Raw genomic sequence first — 24,557 nt, forward strand, 5'->3', positions numbered from 1 at the left:
TGATGTTAATCATTTTGAAAGTTGTGTCATGGAGAAGTTGGCATCCCACCAATATTAAGTTGTATGTATCAAAGGACACTTATGTAATTAAGTAATACTATCAAGTGAATTAACGATTCAGTTTTCCATCTTTTATTGAAATTCCGAATCATAAAAAGACAAGACCTATGATAAATGATGATTTCTACCTGGGTAAATGTGGTGGTATATATTGCGTTTACAAATGAACTTTCACAACCTAATTCCTCTATGAAGCAACGTATGTAATCTGATTCACAAAAAAAACTTTGTTAAGGGCTTTTCTGTCCAATTTTGTTCAACCGTTATTAAGTTGCCGATGTCTTTATGACCCTCTTTAAGATCTATTTTGTTTGTTTCAACTTTTTACCTTTTCCTTCTGTGGATAACTTTTAATGTTTCATTTTGACTTCAGATTTCATCCCCGTCCTTGCACTGCTATTTGATTTGGATATTGCTCTTTCGTGATGTTTTCATTCATGTCACTTCCAAACACCAAATACCCTCGCATAGATAAATGTTCATTACTTCAGTGGTATGATTGTGCATCTTTTAGCCATGGCGTTGTACGTTTATTTTCGATCTATGAGTTTGACTGTCCCTCTGGTACCTTTTTCCTATCTTTTGCGAAAAATCACTTTTCTCACCTATCTCTCTCTTCAAAATTAATGACAAACATATGTTTTTTTTTATATTTACTATGTAAGAAATTAACTACAAAAATTCAAGTACATAATTACAGAACGTTTTAGAAAAAAAGAGTGTTTAATTATGCCCACACGTTAAAGTCAATATGAGGATTTCTTCTTTCATCACTGCAGTCGTTTCTGAAACAAATATTAAGACAAGAGTAAATCATCACATGATAAAAATATTAAAACTAGTGTAAATCATCCGATAAAACAAATATTAAGACCAGTGTTAATCATCCGATAAAACAAATATTAAGACCAGTGTAAATCATCCGATAAAACAAATATTAAGACCAGTGTAAATCATCCGATAAAACAAATATTAAGACCAGTGTAAATCATCCAATAAAACAAATATTAAGACCAGTGTAAATCATTCGATAAAACAAATATTCAGACCAGTGTAAATCATCAGATAAAACAAATATGAAGACCAGTGTAAATCATCAGATAAAACAAATATTAAGACCAGTGTAAATCATCACATGAAACAAATATTAAAACTAGTCTAAATCATCAGATAAAACAAATATTAAGACCAGTGTAAATCATCCGATAAAACAAATATTAAGACCAGTGTAAATCATCCGATAAAACAAATATTAAGACAAGTGTAAATCATCCGATAAAACAAATATTAAGACCAATGTAAATCATCAGATAAAACAAATATGAAGACCAGTGTAAATCATCAGATAAAACAAATATTAAGACCAGTGTAAATCATCCGATAAAATAAATATTAAGACCAGTGTAAATCATCCAATAAAACAAATATTAAGACCAGTGTAAATCATTCGATAAAACATATATTCAGACCAGTGTAAATCATCAAATAAAACAAATATGAAGACCAGTGTAAATCATCAGATAAAACAAATGTTAAGACCAGTGTTAATCATTCGATAAAACAAATATTAAGACCAGTGTAAATCATCCAATAAAACAAACATTAAGACCAGTGTAAATCATCAGATAAAACAAATGTTAAGACCAGTGTTAATCATCCGATAAAACAAATATTAAGACCAGTGTAAATCATCCAATAAAACAAACATTAAGACCAGTGTAAATCATCAGATAAAACAAATATTAAGACAAGTGTAAATCATCCGATAAAACAAATATTAAGACCAGTGTAAATCATCCGATAAAACAAATATTAAGACCAGTGTAAATCATCCGATAAAACAAATAGTAAGACAAGTGTAAATCATCCGATAAAACAAATAGTAAGACAAGTGTAAATCATCCGATAAAACAAATAGTAAGACCAGTGTAAATCATCCGATTAAACAAATTTTAAGACCAGTGTAAATCATCCGATGAAACAAATATTAAGACCAGTGTAAATCATCCGATAAAACAAATATTAAGACCAGTGTAAATCATCCGATAAAACAAATATTAAGACCAGTGTAAATCATCCGATAAAACAAATTTTAAGACCAGTGTAAATCATCCGATGAAACAAATATTAAGACCAGTGTAAATCATCAGATAAAACAAAAAATGTTGAAGTCACATATACGATACTGTGGACTCGTTATTATTTTGTGGATTTTGTGAGTATAGGAAAACCACGAAATAACATGTTCAACGAAAATTAATTTTCCCATAGGCTTGTTTGCAGTTTTCTGCAAAACCATGCAATTAAATATCGACATACAAATAAGTTTTCCTTAAATCCAATAAAATTGGTACCCACAAAAATAAAGGAATCCACAGTATACGTTCATTATATTGTTGACCGGTTATCATTTTTTTTATATATACTTTTTCTTGGTTAAAGGTTGAGTAAGGATTTTAAATGTAAATTACTGTTGAGATCTATGCAGATTTTGATACATGTTTTATATACACGAAATAAAGTGTTCGCGCTTGAAATTACCCTGTAAAAGTAATGTCATTATTTTTCCGTAACAAGTACATAACTTTTAATTTTAAGAGCAAGGGCGCAACATTATATTGTTATATAACGGTTAACTGTACCTGTTTGTCTGTTGTCTTAAAGCACTTCTTTGAATTTCTGTTAAGTTGTCTATATTTTTGCAAAAGACACTTGCAAGCGTCACTTTTCTGATTTCCTGAAGCTTGTCTACAATCAGAGCAATATTATTGGAATGCATCTTTTATGAAAATCTTATATATATTAATTTATATACTTGATACAACAGAATCTATGTGGTAAAAGGGCGACAATTCAACAACAATAAAAAAAAACCTACACAAAAATATTTTCATATTGTGTAAACATTATATCCAGTGCACGACTGCTTTTGTTTTTTACTTTTTTTTTATAGAATTAAACCAAGGCAAAATAATAATATGTGTAATAAGTATGCCCTACATCTATACGAGCAGCTGGACACCCAGATGGAAATTGAAATTTTGGAACGTACATTACCACCTAATTTGATTTAACTATGTTCTTCAAAAGCGATAAAAACTTCTACTATCCAAAAACAACTTGCTTTGCAATTTCACACTAAGAAGTAAGAGTGAAAAACGTGAACAATTTGAAACTTTCATGAACTTAAATACAACATACAATAAAAAAACCTACGAACAGATAATGGGATTATCAAACACTACATGTCGACAAAAGCTCAAAGAGAAATGTACTGAGCGATGAAAAAAAATACTCAGATTTAGATCAGACTTAATTTCAGTTTCGTTATCAAATCTTTAGTATTATCATTTTGTATTATATCTTAATCAACAATTTATTCAAATATGTGTACCCTTAAATTATTTTTCCTAAAGTTCATACATATATAGCTAATGGTCAACTTTTTGTAATAGTAGCAAAAACATGTTATAGTTTACATCTGAAGAAATCCTGTCTTTGCAAATTTTGGTAAAATTGTAATGACATATAAGTAGTTAGGTTTTAAGGATTTTTTTTATGATAGTCAATTGACTTTCTGAATAAGACGTAGTTTTTTTGTCATTGTTTTGTCGACTTAAAGTGTGTGTTGTTTTAGATCTTGACTTTTGTCCTAGACATTTGTCAAGAATGCTTCTTATGTTATCTTGTGGTTTATGTTTCAATGTGATTGTACAGAATATTTCCTGTAAAATTAATCTCTGATTATGGAAAATGTCTTTTATGCGTAAAAAAAAATCACTCATGAACTTGGATATGTCCGTAAAACAGAAAGAAAAAGCAAAAATAACAAAAAGAATTTTAGAAACCAAGATGAGGATAAAAAAAAAAGAGTTGCTTTTAAAATAAATGAAACTATTTTCATTTATACAGACCTTGACTGAATCCCTCTGGTTCTGCTCTTTCATACCAGAATCGGTCACCTTGTTTTAGATTCTGAAATTGTTGACCAAGTATGCAACCAAATGTCTCTCCAACATAAGCGGCATCGCCAGATAAGCGCTGTTCCAACATGCCTCCCACATACAAATCAATATCATATACGCTTCTGTAAACAATATAGAAAATAGTATGGTGATTCAGAAAACATACAAATCAATATCATATACGCTTCTGCAAACAATATAGAAAATAGTATGGTGATTCAGGAAACATATAAATCAATATCATATACGCTTCTGTAAACAATATAGAAAATAGTATGGTGATTCAGGAAACATACAAATCAATATCATATACGCTTCTGCAAACAATATAGAAAATAGTTTGGTGATTCAGGAAACATACAAATCAATATCATATACGCTTCTGTAAACAATATAGAAAATAGTATGGTGATTCAGGAAACATACAAATCAATATCATATACGCTTCTGTAAACAATTTAGAAAATAGTATGGTGATTCAGGAAACATACAAATCAATATCATATACGCTTCTGTAAACAATATAGAAAATAGCATGGTGATTCAGGAAACATACAAATCAATATCATATACGCTTCTGCAAACAATATAGAAAATAGTATGGTGATTCAGGAAACATACAAATCAATATCATATACGCTTCTGCAAACAATATAGAAAATAGTATGGTGCTTCAGGAAACATACAAATCAATATCGTATACGCTTCTTCAAACAATATAGAAAATAGTATGGTGATTGAGGAAACATACAAATCAATATCATATACGCTTCTGCAAACAATATAGAAAATAGTATGGTGCTTCAGGAAACATACAAATCAATATCGTATACGCTTCTTCAAACAATATAGAAAATAGTATGGTGATTCAGGAAACATATAAATCAATATCATATACGCTTCTGTAAACAATATAGAAAATAGTATGGTGATTCAGGAAACATATAAATCAATATCATATACGCTTCTGCAAACAATATAGAAAATAGTATGGTGATTCAGGAAACATACAAATCAATATCATATACGCTTCTGTAAACAATATAGAAAATAGCATGGTGATTCAGGAAACATATAAATCAATATCATATACGCTTCTGTAAACAATATAGAAAATAGTATGGTGATTCAGGAAACATACAAATCTATATCATATACGCTTCTGCAAACAATATAGAAAATAGTTAGGTGATTCAGGAAACATACAAATCAATATCATATACGCTTCTGTAAACAATATAGAAAATAGTTAGGTGATTCAGGAAACATACAAATCAATATCATATACGCTTCTGCAAACAATATAGAAAATAGTATGGTGATTCAGGAAACATACAAATCTATATCATATACGCTTCTGCAAACAATATAGAAAATAGTTAGGTGATTCAGGAAACATACAAATCAATATCATATACGCTTCTGCAAACAATATAGAAAATAGTATGGTGATTCAGGAAACATACAAATCTATATCATATATGCTTCTGCAAACAATATAGAAAGTAGCATGGTGATTCAGGAAACATACAAATCAATATCATATACGCTTCTGTAAACAATATAGAAAATAGCATGGTGATTCAGGAAACATACAAATCTATATCATATACGCTTCTGTTAACAATATAGAAAATAGCATGGTGATTCAGGAAACATACAAATCAATATCATATACGCTTCTGCAAACAATATAGAAAATAGTTAGGTGATTCAGGAAACATACAAATCAATATCATATACGCTTCTGCAAACAATATAGAAAATAGTATGGTGATTCAGGAAACATACAAATCAATATCATATACGCTTCTGTAAACAATATAGAAAATAGTATGGTGATTCAGGAAACATACAAATCAATATCATATACGCTTCTGTAAACAATATAGAAAATAGTATGGTGATTCAGGAAACGTACAAATCTATATCATATACGCTTCTGTAAACAATATAGAAAATAGTATGGTGATTCAGGAAACATACAAATCTATATCATATACGCTTCTGTAAACAATATAGAAAATAGCATGGTGATTCAGGAAACATATAAATCAATATCATATACGCTTCTGCAAACAATATAGCAAATAGTTTGGTGATTCAGGAAACATACAAATCAATATCATATACGCTTCTGCAAACAATATAGCAAATAGTTTGGTGATTCAGGAAACATACAAATCAATATCATATACGCTTCTGTAAACAATATAGAAAATAGTTTGGTGATTGAAGAAACATACAAATCAATATCATATATGCTTCTGCAAACAATATAGAAAATAGTTTGGTGATTCAGGAAACATACAAATCAATATCATATACGCTTCTGTAAACAATATAGAAAATAGTTTGGTGATTCAGGAAACATACAAATCAATATCATATACGCTTCTGCAAACAATATAGAAAATAGTTTGGTGATTCAGGAAGCATATAAATCAATATCATATACGCTTTGCAAACAATATAGCAAATAGTTTGGTGATTCAGGAAACATACAAATCAATATCATATACGCTTCTGTAAACAATATAGAAAATAGTTTGGTGATTGAAGAAACATACAAATCAATATCATATATGCTTCTGCAAACAATATAGAAAATAGTTTGGTGATTCAGGAAACATACAAATCAATATCATATACGCTTCTGTAAACAATATACAAAATAGTTTGGTGATTGAAGAAACATACAAATCAATATCATATATGCTTCTGCAAACAATATAGAAAATAGTTTGGTGATTCAGGAAACATACAAATCAATATCATATACGCTTCTGTAAACAATATAGAAAATAGTTTGGTGATTCAGGAAACATACAAATCAATATCATATACGCTTCTGCAAACAATATAGCAAATAGTATGGTGATTCAGGAAACATACAAATCAATATCATATACGCTTCTGTAAACAATATAGAAAATAGTTTGGTGATTCAGAAAACATACAAATCAATATCATATACGCTTCTGCAAACAATATAGCAAATAGTTTGGTGATTCAGGAAACATACAAATCAATATCATATACGCTTCTGTAAACAATATACAAAATAGTTTGGTGATTGAAGAAACATACAAATCAATATCATATATGCTTCTGCAAACAATATAGAAAATAGTATGGTGATTCAGGAAACATATAAATCAATATCATATACGCTTCTGCAAACAATATAGAAAATAGTTTAGTGATTCAGGAAACATACAAATCAATATCATATACGCTTCTGCAAACAATATAGAAAATAGTTTGGTGATTCAGGAAACATACAAATCAATATCATATATGCTTCTGTAAACAATATAGAAAATAGTATGGTGATTCAGGAAACATATAAATCAATATCATATACGCTTCTGCAAACAATATAGAAAATAGTATGGTGATTCAGGAAACATACAAATCAATATCATATACGCTTCTGCAAACAATATAGAAAATAGTATGGTGATTCAGGAAACATACAAATCAATATCATATACGCTTCTGTAAACAATATAGAAAATAGTATGGTGATTCAGGAAACATATAAATCAATATCATGTACGCTTCTGTAAACAATATAGAAAATAGTTTGGTGATTCAGGAAACATACAAATCTATATCATATACGCTTCTGTAAACAATATAGAAAATAGTATGGTGATTCAGGAAACATACAAATCAATATCATATACGCTTCTGCAAACAATATAGAAAATAGTATGGTGATTCAGGAAACATACAAATCAATATCATATACGCTTCTGTAAACAATATAGAAAATAGTTAGTTGATTCAGGAAACATACAAATGAATATCGTATACGCTTCTGCAAACAATATAGAAAATAGTTTGGTGATTCAGGAAACATACAAATCAATATCATATACGCTTCTGTAAACAATATAGAAAATAGTATGGTGATTCAGGAAACATACAAATGAATATCGTATACGCTTCTGCAAACAATATAGAAAATAGTATGGTGATTCAGGAAACATACAAATCAATATCATATACGCTTCTGCAAACAATATAGAAAATCGTATGGTGATTCAGGAAACATACAAATCAATATCATTTACGCTTCTGTAAACAATATAGAAAATAGTATGGTGATTCAGGAAACATACAAATCAATATCATATACGCTTCTGTAAACAATATAGAAAATAGTTAGGTGATTCAGGAAACATACAAATGAATATCGTATACGCTTCTGCAAACAATATAGAAAATAGTTTGGTGATTCAGGAAACATACAAATCAATATCATATACGCTTCTGTAAACAATATAGAAAATAGTATGGTGATTCAGGAAACATACAAATGAATATCGTATACGCTTCTGCAAACAATATAGAAAATAGTATGTTGATTCAGGAAACAAATGTTATAAATACCAGTACAATAACTGGTAAGATTTTGATCGAATGAGATTTAAGCTTGTAATGTTCAATCCATCTGATGATCATATACACTGAAGTTGATACACGAAAATTGTAACACTTTTTTTTATTCTTCAGAGTCTACAGTTTGACTTTTTTCAGATAACTGTATTCTTTTTCTCGATATACTGTTGAACAATTTGTTCAATATATTCCAAAGAGATATATATCTTCAACAAAATACCATTCTTACTGGTTTGTGTTCGATCAAAATATATATATATAGGTAATGTATAGTGATGTATTGTGATATATTGTGACGTCAAAATTATCAGTATTCATGTATTTCGTACAACTGTCTACTGCACTGAATACTAAGCTTATGACATCCTCGGTGGTTGCATTCCTTTTGTCTTCTATCATGGTACTTATCGCAATCGGAGTTTTGTATGCATAGCTTTAGTTTTCAATAATGTATTACTGTGAAATTAAGACAATGTGAATAAAAGTGAATTCTCAGTTATATCCCTAAGAAACTTAAATGTGAAAGATTTCATTTCAAATGACATTTTGACGAAAGTGTAGAAGTATATTATTTTATAAATTCAAGTGAATTAGTCAAAAATTGAACACTTGATTTGACATCTAAAGGGTTATGCAATTAAGATGGTACCTAACACTACAGGGAGATAACTCTGTAATATCAGCTAAACGTTTTAATTACGTTGCGTTGTGAAGGCAATATAAAGCTTCTCAATGATCAAAATTAGTGTTTGTCAAACTGCCATATAACCAGTGTAATTTTTCTGATAAAACGCTAGGTTCAAATTATTTTAATTTTTTATATTTTTGTAAAAGAGTCAAAGTAAATACTTTGTCAAAATTTTATGAAAATTAAACGAGCCAAATTAATTTTAGTGAAGGTGTTGGGTACCACCTTAAGACATTTTTTTGTCTACAAAAAGCAATAGAAAAGAACATTCAAGGTAATGAAAAAGTTGATACTCCGGTTCCATCTTCTAATTGTTGCAGTTAATGACACAAATTAGGGTCGGGTATCTTGTGTAATAGATGACGTGTTTATTGACGTAATATTTTTATCCAGTAGCAAACGTTAAAAAATATCTATATTCACATATATTGTATAATGATTTTTAAAGTGTAAATCACCAAATCTACAAAAAATATCAAAAGGATGGTCGAAAAAGTAAATAATATCTTAAGGTTATCGTATACTAATACATACGCATATAAGTCTCTCAAATCCCGTGTTCCTCCTCTAATATATGTCATTTCTGACCAAGCATCGCCGGAGGATGGAACACTAAGACCACATGCCTTTCGCCATTCTGTGTAAGAAGGTAAGCCATGATCTCTTCCTCTTTGTATGTTTAAACTCGTCAGATCTAACACAGTGTTAAACAATTTATTTCTGACCGAACCAGAAAATTGTCTGAAAAATAAAATAGATATACAAGTTGATGTTTAAAACATATCTATACTGGTCCATAAATTAAATGCCAGTCTTTCATTAAGTAATGCGGGAAGATACATTGAATATACTTGAGCTTAAAGAATTGTTATCCGATTAGTTTCTATGTTCGTAGAAAATGTCAGTCCAAACAACGCAAAAGAACATAACTGGACTCCGAGGGTATCTGTAATAGCTGACAAAGAGAGACATAGAATAATGACAGTAGGAACTCTATAGATGAATAATAACGAATAAAATAGGAGTGGTGAACAGTTAGGAAAAAGGCTGATATCTCATAAACAGGAGTGGTGAACACTTATGAAAAAGGCTGATAATTCATAAATAGGAGTGGTGAACAGTTAGGAAAAAGGCTGATATCTCATAAATAGTAGTGGTGAACAGTTAGGAAAAGGGCTGATATCTCATATTGGACTAGTATAACAAAACAGCTAAACAAAGACAAACACTTTAGAATCAATCAAAATGCACTTTAATTAACAGTTAAATAGGAAATTAAAGAAAAAGAAAAAACAGGATCTTTACTGTTTCCAGGGTAATCATATAAAAAAAAAATAATTAAGTGACCAGGCGAAAAAAAAACCATTTAAATTCACGTATCACGGTTCTAAAAGTTTACAAAAGAAAACATATACCTGTGTTTACATTTGATTACTTTCTAATGTAAGCATACTAAACACGCAAATAAAAATTGAGCTACTTACAAAATATGAATTCATTCTGTTAAGTATTATTGCAGAATAATTTGGGTATAATTATTCGGCGAGTTTGTTCTTGTGTATCTGGTAAGATACGAAAATGTGATATGGATGTCTAGGACAAAACTATTAAATCAATCAAACCAGATGTGTTATTCTGGAAAATGATTACTAGTGATTAAGACCTTCTTCAACTTTCAGTGAACTGTGAACGGTTGTTCAAAAATGAAGGCCTCACAGTATTCATTTGCCTAGTTTTTTGATGGGGTTCGTGTTGTTTATTCTTTAGTTTTCTATGTTGTGTCATGTGTGCATGTTTGTCTTTTTCATTTTTAAACATGGCGTTGTCAGTTTAATTTAGATTTATGAGTTTGACTGTCCCTTTGGTGTCTTTCGTCCCTCTTTTGCAATACTTAATCAAGTTTGCGGAGTGAAATTATGTAATTAGTTAATATACCATATCGTTTTCTTTTCCATTTTAATGTTCCCTGAAAATCCAATTACATCTAATCTTAACTTAGTTCACCTACCTATCTGCATTGGATGCCTGAATAGTGGTCATATATCTAACTAAATCTAATATCTTGGAACCTGCCTCATTGACTAACATATGTGGATTTGTCATAGTCAGTTCCATATTTGTTTCCTCTGAAGTGGTAGCTAAGTCTTCTGCCATATATGCTATTTTATTAGGAATCTGTCAAATATTGTAATATTATAAGAATAAATGCATTTCAATTAAAACTGCATGATAAACATGCATTTACTGATCTTCAAACAAGCGGAAAGATAGCCTAAACAAGTTTGGACACAAAAGAAAAATATTTTCATTCTTCTTTAACTCCGAAATTTGTTTAGTCAACTAACTGTTTTGATTTGGACTCACTGAAAAGAATAATGTAGTCGAAGACCTTATCTGGACTATTTTTTAGCAATATACAAAAAGAAGATGTGGTATGATTGCCAACGAGACAACTCTCCACAAGAGACCAAAATGAAACAGAAATTAACAACTATAGGTCATCGTACGGCCTTCAACAATGAGCATAAGTCAAAGCCTGTTTTATTAACTAACAGTTTTCAAATATAAAACAATGCTTAAGAAGAGGTCATAAAAGTTTACCGATAATGAAGTCACATATATACAATAATAATATACAAGTAAAGGGAAAACACACAACAAACTGAGGAAATCGCAGGAATTTCAAAACAAAATGAGTCGAAAGATTTTAAAAGAACGATACCCTAGGAACTTTTTGGTAAATAAAGAAGTATCAAAATGTTAGGAAAAGTCCAGCACGGTTATTACAGCATATAATAATATTCAAAACAAAACGTTCACTCGAAAGAGACTATGTACCTAAAATATACTAGTAAATATTCTTTACTTTTATTTGTCAGATATGTAACCGATATAATGGACTTTTGTAAACTAAATCGTAAAACACATTTTCGATTTTTCGCCTATGATCGACATTTTTTATTTACTTGAGACGCAAATTGATATGTTGCTATTTATACATCAAATGAGAAAATAAGATGTGGTATGATTGTCAATGAGACAACTCTTTACCAGATTACAAATGTTATAGACCTTTTAGAAGAAGTTTCAATTTTTCTGTAGATACAATCCAACAGTGCTTGCATATATGGAGTATATATTTCCCTGATGAAAAGCTTATGGACCAAGGGTTCTAAAAAGACAAAATAAAGTTCTTTTGAAATTTATAGTACGCACTGTAATGATTTGATTGACTGTAATACAATGTTTATGTACATACAAGCACGAATGTTTCTTAGTTATACTCCGGTTGTTTATTTCTAAAAGGGACATCTCCGAATACCAGTCCCTATTGACTGTTGACTAGCAATCACCAAACACAACAGGTATACATTATCTCTGACTAATTTGCCCCTTTCGTACCCTCTCAATAACAATTCACTGAAATAATTGACGAGAGAGATATGTTTGAAAGGTTGGTTCCATTCGTTAAATATTCAGTACGACTTTGGATTATTGGCAAAATTGTCAAAAAACCGGATGGGTACCTGTCTAATGTTAAAGTAGGTCTTACCATAGAATGGCCGAATCTCAAAGCAGCAGTGGCAAATCCCACTCTAATTCCGGGGTTGATTGTATCATCATAATCCAATGAGTTGCCAGATGTCAATAATTGTAAATTGTAGTCAGTAATGGTTTGGTCATTAAATAAATCTATCAAGAAAAACGTATAAAATTTAACTGTAGTCGCTCCCGTTTTCAAATTATTGTGAATAAATATGATAGTAACGATATTTACAGATCAACATAAAATATAAATATTGAGCCGTCTTACTTTTTATCTACGAGCTGAGGCAAAAAAATTTTTAAAAATCGGACAACAGCAGATAAATCTTACATTTTAATCAGTTTTGTTTTTCATTATTACGTGTTGTTGCTCCTTAACTTGTTCAGGAGTCAAGATATAATTGTTTTACGGTCAAACTTACTTTGGAGCCATTCGTTGTATGTGATGTGTTGTATAAGAGCATTGACAATCTTTCTAGCTTCGTTGAATAATTCATCATCTGTCCAAGATGGCTGAGCTGCCGCAAGTTCGTCAACAATACGGTTATGCTCTCGAACAAATAATGTGTGTAACAATCCAAGTCCAGGTTGGACGTTTACTCTTACATCACCTAAATATAAGATTCTGGTATGAGAGATACATATCGCATTTGCCCAATGAAATTATTCCATTTTCTAATAATTTTTACAATTGATTGAACACATGAAAAAGAAGATTATATATGTTAAGCTGTATTTAAAGTGTAGTCTCTATAAATAAGGGCAACAGTAGTATACTGCTATTTAAAAGTCATTGTTTATGATCTTTTTTTAAGAAAGCTTTGTTATATGTTCTATTCTAGATTGGAATATTGGGGTGAAATATACTTTAAAAGATTCACCGACTTAATTGGATAATATATCACACTTTACAAAAAACAAATACCGACAATAATTCATCTTCCGAGTAAATTAAAAGCCGATAACAACATATGCTAATAAAATGTACGGCTGCCTTGATGAGTATAAGTTGTATCATTTTTAAAAGGTGGCTCATAACACTACAAGGAGATAACTGTAAAAATCAGCTGAACGTATTTTTTTTCTGATAGTGTGTGTGGTTCAAGTGTGTTTTTTTCTTTTTTTTTGACAAAGGTGCAAAGTAAATATTTTGGCAAAATTTTATGAAAATCAAACATGTCAAATTAATTCGAGTCAAGGTAATTTGTTCCAACTTACATTAATGTGTTTTTATTATAATTGACACTATCATGATGTTTTTTAGAATTGTATATATTCCATTTCTGAATCTATTAAGTTTTTTTTTAAATGTTTATCATATAATACCAGCATTTTGACAATAGTCATCTTCTGGATCATTGCCATCCAAAGAACAAATGGCGTCTGAAGACCTGTCTTTTGGCAGCAAGTCCCCACCTGCTTCTGATCGTACTTTCATTTTCCCTTTAATAAAAACAAAGCTGATGAAGATCATAAAGTTCCATGATACAATACTACGATCGCTGTTCAGTAACGTCTTTTATATTCAAGTTGATTATTTGTTCACCCTAAATAGATATGACTACTAGTATATGTACACAAAATACTCTCTATGGTGAACAAGTACATAACAAATGTTTTACGATCCTGACCTACCTCACAGTATATTCTTATCAGACTGGAGTTAATAGTTATCAAAAGTACCAGGCTTATAATTTCATACGCCAGACGCGCGTTTCGTCTACATAAGACTCATCAGTGACGCTCAGATCAAAATGGTTAAAAAATCAAACAAGTGCAAAGTTGAAGAAAATTGAGGACCCAAAGTTCCGGTTAAGGTAATCTATGTCTGGAATATGAAAATAATAAGTATTTCGAAAAATTCATATTTTTGTAAGCAGGAAATTTATAAAAATGACCATATAATTGATATTCATGTCAACACCCAAGTGCTGGCTACTGGGCTGGTGATTCCCTCGGAGACGAAACGTCCACCAGCAGTGACATCGACCCAGTGGTGTAACTAGTCATCAAAGGTACCATGCAGGCTTATAATTTAATACACAACGTTATGTATTCATACTTTGACAAAACGTACCAAATCATTTTTTTCAAACTAAAACATTGTCAAACAATACTTTCCTCAAGACTATACATGTAAGTTTAGGACAACAAATTTTGAAATGCATATTTTAACTGTTATCCTCAGGGCCAACGTGTTACCCGAATAATATTTATCAACTCGACTCGAGACCAAAAGGAAGAAAAGTCAGATGATACAAAACGTTTAAGCTTCAACAAAGATTACTTAGTCAAGCACGCTTTGAACCTTTTAGAGAATAAAATGAAGTTGAAAAAACATCTAATTGGTTCTCAAGACAAAAACCCATACAATACAATTTTAAGTACACATTCCATGAAGATTTAATCCGTCATTTAGTAACACATATACTGTGTAAAGATCTGTAAATGAATCTAATGATTTACTCACCTCCGTTGCGAGCCCTCAGTGCTGTAAGTTCGTCCTCTGAACTGCCATACACCATGCTTGCATCAATAAACGATGATATATCATTCGTCAGTTGATTACCTATATAATATACGAAGTAAAGTTCAGTTCTAACAAGAAGTATTTTATATACATCAAGAAGATATCTGATTTATATATTTACTATTTAAAACTGTAAAAAAATAAATAATTTAGGATTGTATTTCCAGTTTTATAATCTAAGTAGAGGATATATATAATTTTTATAAGAGATTGCAAGGATATTTCTGGATTTGTTAAGTTAACATCTTTAATTTTAAAAAAAAAAAGAGAAGGAGACAGTAGTTTAACGATGTTTAAATGTCGTAATTCGACTTATAAGAGTCAAATCATGGTAACAAACAAAAACAAAACTCATACCACTAAGACTCAAATCAGGTGCTGGAGCTGATCTGACGAATTCCATACACGTTATAGGTAAGTCATCGTCAGCTTCCATTATTATCGCCAAACATTCATCCCTGTTAATAAAAGCAAAATTAAAATTTTCGGAATTCTGAGATATAAAATCATGTTAGAAATCATTTTTAATCAACTCTGCTATTTTGTTTAAACATTTATGTTTGTAGCTTCTTCAGTTATGGAATATTTGTCTGTATCAACGAACAGAATTTTGAATGAAATTTTAACAAAATCTCAGACAAAGGGTTTTGACCCCTACCAGTATCGACCACATGCCTACAAAAAAGACCAGGATGTCAAACATGGTTATAACAATATTTTCACAAAACTCCAAAACTTAAAAAAAATGCTCATTCTAAAAATTGATAAAGATATGAGTAACAGTTATTAAAATTGTCTTTACCTGAAATATAGACGAAAGCAAACATGAGTGTTGTAAATAAATTATCATTGTGAATTTGGTTGTCGTTATGTTATCGAACAGTATTTTCCGAAAGGACATTGTTTTATTTTCTTAGTTATAAACTTTAATTTGGTAGTTCAAAAAAATGGCAGACATTTTCTTAAATAGGACGAAAAATATAAGCATACACTTATACTTGGTTTACTGAACTAAAGACATTTAAAATATACTACTGTTATGATTGTTATCGAATCAATGTGTTCCTGCTTAAAAGATAATACTGCAATTGACACAAAAGGGGTCAAAAGAACACAATTTGAAAAATATTACCTCTGGATGGGAGCCGTGTTATCTGTACAACATACAATATCTGCGCCATCTTCACCTAAAATAGAAAAGTTGACAACAAACATATCGAAAAATCGTGAGACAAACTTGTATTATGTGACTTAGGATGACTTGTTACAGTGTTATTTTTCTTATCACAATGGTTCTATATAGATTTAACACGATAAAACAAAAGAATATACTTTAAAAGTATTTTTCAAAGAGAATGGAGTTTTGCCACCCACACCTCATTTTTTTTTATTGTAAGATTTTTAAAATCTACTTCTATTTCAACCTTCTAATTAATTAAAAACACACATACAAACGCATACACATATAGCTACTTATACAACTAATCAAATGGCAAAATCAAAAGCTCAAACGCATCAAACGAATGAATTGCATTTTGAATGTTCTTGGCTGTGCGTGTAATGATTTTGTATCTTGAATAGGTACTCAATCTCCTTTGTTTTTTTCTCTTACATACCTGAATATGTTGGTGTGAGAACAATATCGTGATCTATAAACTGTCCCCAGTTCATGCTCATCAATGTGTTGAAGCCTTCCAGAGGAGTTTCTCCGTCTGCACTAGTTGCAGCAAATACTGCATTACTAAGAGCCCTTGGACCTGGCAATTCTTCATTCGGAACAACGCTGGTTCTAGGTTCATCCACTACAAAACATATCAAAATGTTGAGAAACTAAACGAATAAATGGCATATTTTACAAAGCTGTTATACTAATGCTAGCAAGTTAACGGTTTGGTTGGCTGGTTTGCTTGTTTTGTTTGTATTAATATTTGCTCTAGCATTGTAATTAAGATTGTCATCTGCAAACGATATAAGTAGGCTGAGTTGAACCTGTTTATTCGTAAATTTGATTATTTGATAACGTTTAATCAAATTTGAATATAATGTGTACAAGTTTAACTCCACAAAATTACCAATAATACAAACAAAACAAGCAAGCCAACCAAACTTTAAAATTGCTAGCACTAGTATACCAGCTTTAAAGATATGGATTATAATTGTTTTTACAATTTTTCTATCCAGTATTATTTCCACAATTTGCTCACCGCCATTGCTGTACACCTCATGTAAAAATCTAGGTTTTTCATAATTTGCTCACCGCCATTGCTGTACACCTCATCTAAAAATCTAGGTTGTGTCGAGAAAGCTGCTCCCCAGTCAGGATTGTTTATGTTATTACATGTACCATCTAAGGTTCTGTATTGGTCAACATTGGAAATTGCTTGGCATTCACTAGTTGTTGTTCGTTTTCCTTTATTTTTAGAGAGTCTGAAATATCGAGAATAGAGTTGTACGTGGACATGAAAGTAATAACCTCCATTGGTAACGGGTACCACATGAGATCAGGCTTTGCTTACTCTTCCGGAGCATCTGAGATTACGATGTAAGCCCTGCGTTATCTCGCTTACTTTTTGCATCCAATGTTAACCAAATGTGATTACACAGCACAGTCACATATCGTATACTTTATATTTACGTGCAAAAGAAAAGTCACGTCTATATACTTTAGAGCAATACGCAGGTTGGCAGAAACAACATGTTGTTTGTTGTTGTTGTTTGGTACTTGTACGTCGAGTTGTTGGTCGGTGTGGTCTAAAGTGTTGTCCTGTTTTTATTGTAATTCCTGTTATCTTCTTTGATTTTCAGAATAATGATAATCAGATTCTTATAAAGCAATAATTTTATCTCGTGTTTATTTTTTCTTGTTCGTTTCGCCAAAATACAAATTTGAAATAAGGAGCCTGTTGTTCAGTTGTTGTCGTTGTTTCGTGTCTGTCATATTTGTTTTTCGTAAATTGATTTGTTATACATTAGACCGTTAGTTTTCTGAATTGATTTGTTATACATTAGACCGTTAGTTTTCTGAATTGATTTGTTCATATTTTTAAAGCCGAATAAATATTATTTGTGTCCTCATTGTTGAAGGCAGTACGATTGCCTAAAATTGCTGATATTCACTGCATTCGAACTTTGATAAACAGATGTCTCATTGGCAATCATTTGTTTATTATTAAGTTTTTACCTTTTCTTGTTGCCTCCGATAATTTGATCTGTTATGGAATCCCAAGCATTGGTGAATTCTGTATCCTCTCTAAGCTCTTTTAATGTCAAATCGGTTCTATAAGAAAACAAATAAATAGCCATCTTTAACCGAAGTATTAATACATTGAAAGGACATGGATGGATTGATTGATTAGTTAAACTGTTTAACAATTTATTGTGAGTGTATCTTAATACTCACTGGTAAACGTGAATACGTATACTGAATGAGACGCTCAAGTGGAAAATGACTCGTTAGTGGAATGTAACTTGTACATCTTAAGTGGAATGTGACTTCTAAGTGAAATTTTTAATATACAAGTCAATCCTTTATTATTTCTTAGACCAGTCACACACAAATTTAACACTTTGTGTATGTTGTCCCTTATCAGAAAGCTGTAATTAAATGATTGTTTTTATTTGATGTCTGTCATTTATGTTGTATTTGTTGGTTTTTCAGGTCGGTGTTTTTAAGGTCGTACTTTGACCTATGGTTGCTTGAATCAACGTCATTTTGATTCTGGTAGATATTTGTCTAATTGGCAATCACACTTCATATATATTATTATATAATATTATTATTCTTCACGTTAAAATACCATATTTTGATTGCATGGCTAATACGAGTGTGTTTATCTACTCTATCACATGGCTGAGCGGGTGACAATTTTTTGAAATGTTACCCTCTCGTCCAGACCAATCAAAAATCGATAATTTGAAGGTCAATGAATTGCATTAACATCAAGTAATTTAATACAAGTTATACCTTTTGGCTCAGATTTTATTATTTGACTGTTAAAATAAAAAAAAAAACATCTTGCTTACCTTTTTCTAATATCGGGACGAAATCCCCAATTACGGTAGAAAAAAAAAAAGTAAATCTAAAATTTCGGCGCGGTTGACAATGTTTTCTCGGGGTAACAATCTGCTCGATCACCCTCTTAGCTATGTGTTGTTTATATACTGGTTTATTGTAATTCAAAGCAATGGCTGATGACAAGAAAATAAAAACAATAAAAAGTTGAGTCTTTTTCCCATGAATACACCACCATTCCCTACAATGTACCTGAGTTGGCAAACGTTTTGACAAATAGTCAATATCTATGAAAATCAAGCATTACAATGAAAACACAATCCAATGGACAGAGATTCTAAAGCACCAAAACCAGTGCTACTTCATGTAACTTCAATAATATGCATTCATTCGAAATTAAGGTGATACCTAACACCTACACTAAAATTAATTTGGCTCGTTTAATTTTCATAAAATTTTGAAAAAGAATTTACTTTGACCATTTGACAAAAATATTAAAATTTCAACAAATTTGAACAAACCATTTTATCAAAAAAAGTACACTGGTTATATAGCAGTTTGGCAAACACTAACTTTGATCATTGAGAAGCTTAATATTTTCCTCAACGACACAACGTAATTAAAACGTTTAGCTGATTTTACAGAGTTATCTCCCTGTAGTGTTAGGTACCACCTTAAGGATGTACTAAGGTGAGGTTTTGGAATTTGTATCAAATGTTCGGACTCCTTGGTGTTTTCCATACAATACAATGTAAAATATTTTGCCCCATAACACCCATTTATTTTTTCATACAAGACTTAACAGCTCATGAAAGGTCATATACCAAAATTTTAGAAGATTCTTGATTTTCTTTCTTTTGATTTGAGACCTAAATAATACCAATGCAAATATAAGGTAAAAGTCCAAGTCAGCCTTTTCCCGCCATATTTTAAACCTCAAATATTTCGAAAAGGAGGTCCATGAACTATCAATATTTTTAGCTTATCTTTATCCTTAATTGATGCTCTACCAGCTTATAGTATCAATTTTAGTTTCTTAATTTATTAATTTTTACTTAACCTCACCTAAGTACATCCTTAAGGGATAATTATTCTATGAATACTCATGACAAAAACTTTGTATGAACACTAGATTGCCGTAAACTGAATTGGGTCTCTGCTTATATATTTCAATAATATAATTTAAATACTCACAATTTCACAAGTTGTCTTTTAGCACAGATAGACAAAAACCCTAGTTTCTGGCGTTCTATGGATTCTGGGGTAATTTTGAATAGTCTGTTACGTTTGCCTTGCTTCCTTTGTCCATCAACACCTAATGATACAATAGCAACTATATATATTGGCATTTTAACCAAGATATTTAAGTCCACAGGATATTAAGTTTTATGTCAATCAGACCTGTTAAAATCATTCAAATAATAAAACCTGTTTTATTTATGTTATTAAACACCTCAAATGAATTAAAATGTTGTGTAATCTCAGTATCTGACCATCATCTATTATAATATTAATTTGTATATGCTTTTGAAAATACATATGTTTTTCTTACTTTGCTTTTTTTTTTTGGGGGGGGGGGGTTATTTGTTAATTCCACATTTGAAAGAGGTACTACGATATCACAAAAAACTGTTTTACTCCGCTGCATTAAGCGTTTGACCCAAATCTGGAACCAATAGCCTTAAAGTTTGTTAGCATTATTTGTGGTTTTGTTTTTGTGACTTTTGTTTCATTTGTTTGTATCTGAGTTTATATATAGATGCTTAATTTTATGTTCTTTGCGTAATAGCTTTGACTGAAGCTCATTTTGTATAAAGCACACGCTCTATTAAAATGTGCGCATGGTCAACGCTTATAAAACCATATGAAATTTTAAAAAAAATAGCGAATCAAAATTAATGATTTTAACGAGTAATTTTATTACGAGAAAACGAAGAATAACTCTGCTGTTTTTATAAATAGTTATGTAAAGTTTCAATACAACCGAACGCGGATTTCTTTCTAGTCGTTTCGAAAAGAAAAAAAAGATGAAAGAGTTATAATCGTTTAAACAAATCATTATTATAAATACAATCTCTCTGTCGACTATTGATCTGTATATACCTTTGTGTATAAAAGTGTCAACTTTGCAGATATATCACCGATAATTTACAAAACAAGTAAGCTTATATCGATTACTGGTATGTAAGATGGTTTTAAGATATCCATAGAAGGTTTATGATTCCCCTGCTATACATTTAACATGTCAGAAAGAATTTGTGATTGTAATCGAAATTTGAAATTGTATAGTAATGTTAAGATGGCGAAGACCACAACGTTAAAATAAATCGTGGCTTTGCCCTGTAATTCAAAGCTACAAAATCAAGATAATTATTCACATGTTATATATAACCTTTATTTTTGAACTCCTTTTGCTTTTCTAAAAATGAATCGTATTTGTATAAACAATTTGTAAAAGCTGTTTCCACTACTGCAGTAGCATCTTCTTTTTTCATCAACTGTTTTTCTTTTTCTCTTTCCTCCAATAGGTCCACTATGTCTTCTATTGTTTCTATTTCTTTCTTCGTAAGGCTTCCTTCATGTTTAGATAGTCCTTCGCTTTGATAAAAAATCACCAGAAGTACAATGACAACCCCAATTTTTCTTGATACCGACATCTCGTCTGAAAACACAAAGCCACACAATTGTATTTATTATTCATGATTGATAACTGTCATTGATTCTCAGAAAGACCACTGATTAATGTCATGGATTCTCAATAAGAACATTGATACATGTCTGAAATCCGGACATAACGTACAAACATATAGATAACAAAAAGTGCTTACCAAAACCAAACGACATATACAGATCAAAAACAGTATATTAGAAACAGTAGGACTCAAGGCCTCAACTTTTAACCATACGACTTAAATTTGTAAATAACTTGTTCATTACATAGTGAAGGATTTTGGGATTTGAGCATTCCTGGTGAAGGTCAATCCTGAATCGCGCACCAAATTTATAAAGTGTAATTTTCATTCACACACAAAAAGACAGATTAGAATATAGACTTTTGTCAATAGAATAACTCCAATTAAAGAAGAGCTTCATTGAAAGGTAAATCCTCCCATGCTACGCATCATACATGGTCCATCACACCAGTCCACAGTAACATATAGTACCAAAAACAAGAAATACAAGTATGACAAAACCAGTTATAATGTCAGGGATATGAAGTAAAATCACAAAAATACTGATCTCTGAGGAAAATTCAAAACGGAAAGTCCTTAATTAAATGGCAAAACCAAAAGTTCAAACACATCAAACGAATGGATACTAAGTATATTCATGTTGATGAGATCGCCATTATGAGACCACACTGTGGCTGATTGTGTTTACTGAGACACAATAGAGCCAGAGACTTAAGCAGATCGAATAGTATTGTTGTACTCAAGAATTGGATATATATATAGTAAAGAGGAGCTAGACTCATCGTATTTGTTTTCAGGCGACTAATAAAATAGCAAGGGAAGATTTTACAATTTAGGAAAATGCTTTATCTTCATACATAAATTAAAAAAAAACTTTGCCGAATGAAAAATATTTGTCAACACAAAGTCTTACACCACGTCAGTGTTCGAACTGTTTTTGTTCCGATCTTAGAATGAAATTCAAAACAGTGTGGCTGTGGCCATTGATTGACATATTAAATTCATCCATTGACTGGGACAATTTAGGTGAACGTTTGTATGTAACGACCACTGCTCACTATTATACTTTTTAAAGACACTTAAACTATGGGGTAACCAAAGGTTCTCAACACCTTAATAAAGTAATTCGAAAAATTAATCAGAAATAACACGATGTTTTGATTTATATCAATTATATAAATCAAAACATAAAGGTTATTCCTGATTAATTTTTCGAATTATTTTATAATTAAAGGCGTTAAGAAACCTTTGGTGACCCCACAGTTTAAATGTCTATCGTATGTACGTCGTGAACAGTGGTCGTTACAGACAAACGTTCACGTAAATTGTCCCAGTCAATGGATGGATTTAATGTGTCAATCAATTGGCCACAGCCACACTGTTTTGAATTTCATTCTATTAGTTTGCCAGCTATATTAATCGATGGAACATTTATCATATGGCTAGTTTTTTGGACTTTTTTTATTTATAAAAATTGGACAGTGATTATCTGTCAGACATTCCCGTCAGACTATCAAAAAAATATTGATTTTGTTAAACATCATTGCGCTTGCAATGTATATATTTCTAGTTTGTCTTTTAAATCTGCCAGCAAGTCTTATTCCAATAGATCGTTATTGTTATTGCTGTTCATATTCTATTGATCCAATAGTTATCACAGGTACCAGGATTATAATTTAATACTCCAGACGCGCGTTTCGTCTACATAAGACTCATCAGTGACGCTCAGATCAAAATAGTTATAAAGCCAAACAAGTTTAAAGTTGAAAAGTTAGGAGTAAAGTTTCGTTGCAGTTCCATTTTGTCAATATACAAAAGATCTGCGAACTTTCAACTCAAAATCATTTTTTTTAATAATACTGCAAAATAACAAAACAATGTTTAGAATAATATTTGCTAGTATTTTTTTCAAAAGGTAAGCAACAATATTTGGTACGGTTGAAAATTAACTAAACTAGTTTGTATTAGTTGTCAAATTACAAAGGCATTTTGGTTATTTTTTATGTGATGGCCATCCTTTAATTATTTTCATATCGATGAATAGTATACGGTTTAAGTATAATAAAAAAGGATTTCGGTGTAAAAGAGAATAAAAAAAAAAACTTGAAACTTCTTACCTTGTAATTTACACCAAAGAGTGGTATTGCCCTAAACAGATTATTTCATCTACATATATATATATTTAGTGTTCCGCTTGAATTAGGATTTGTTAGAAAATCACGATATCACTTAAAAGCCTTTTCTTCTTTCCCAAATAATATTTATAAATCGACCCGGTTAATGTTCTTATGTGTTATTATAAACAAGTTTTGTTAAATACCCTTTAACTCGCTTGGACGTTATTATGCACACTAGGACAGTGTCAAAAACTATATCGATCACGGACAACAAATTCATTGTAAATCTTGGACAATTTCGTGATGCTCTTTATCCCCGTGGGTGTTGGATCAAAAAATAGTCGCCTATATATATATAAAAACTCATCCGAAGACAACAAGTACAGTTCTTTGTTTGCCTCGTACCAAGTAGGGTGACTGAAAGTAAGTGTATGCAGTTGGTTGTTGACTACTCATATTTGTTTTTTGTTTACTGTTTTTGTACATACAATACTGGTTTTCTAGTTTGAAAAGACATTAAAATGTTAATGTTTGTC

At 30.7% G+C, this 24,557-nt stretch overlaps 1 protein-coding gene across 2 annotated transcripts; it reads right to left on the reverse strand.

The window, feature by feature from the left end:
• Window positions 1-698: 698 nt before the first annotated feature.
• LOC139511774 (salivary peroxidase/catechol oxidase-like) lies at window positions 699-24,172 on the reverse strand. Of its 2 annotated transcripts, none has more exons than XM_071298826.1 (17): window positions 24,022-24,172; window positions 21,604-21,873; window positions 20,406-20,526; window positions 18,381-18,476; window positions 17,457-17,626; window positions 16,816-17,001; window positions 16,332-16,386; window positions 15,557-15,657; window positions 15,140-15,238; window positions 13,996-14,112; window positions 13,092-13,280; window positions 12,677-12,816; window positions 11,132-11,298; window positions 9,658-9,864; window positions 3,975-4,147; window positions 2,703-2,808; window positions 699-845 (listed from the first exon to the last, which is right to left on the reverse strand). In XM_071298826.1, exons 2-17 carry the CDS (start codon window positions 21,866-21,868, stop codon window positions 788-790), a joined length of 2,250 nt encoding a protein of 749 aa, XP_071154927.1. In that variant the 5' UTR covers window positions 21,869-21,873; window positions 24,022-24,172; the 3' UTR covers window positions 699-787. The 2 variants fall into 2 exon arrangements, with proteins under 2 accessions (XP_071154927.1, XP_071154926.1); XM_071298825.1 differs by lacking the exon at window positions 24,022-24,172 and adding an exon at window positions 22,531-22,565.
• Window positions 24,173-24,557: the final 385 nt, after the last annotated feature.

Source organism: Mytilus edulis, chromosome 2 (assembly GCF_963676685.1).
Source record: "Mytilus edulis chromosome 2, xbMytEdul2.2, whole genome shotgun sequence".
In the NCBI taxonomy this organism is placed as follows: domain Eukaryota; kingdom Metazoa; phylum Mollusca; class Bivalvia; order Mytilida; family Mytilidae; genus Mytilus; species Mytilus edulis.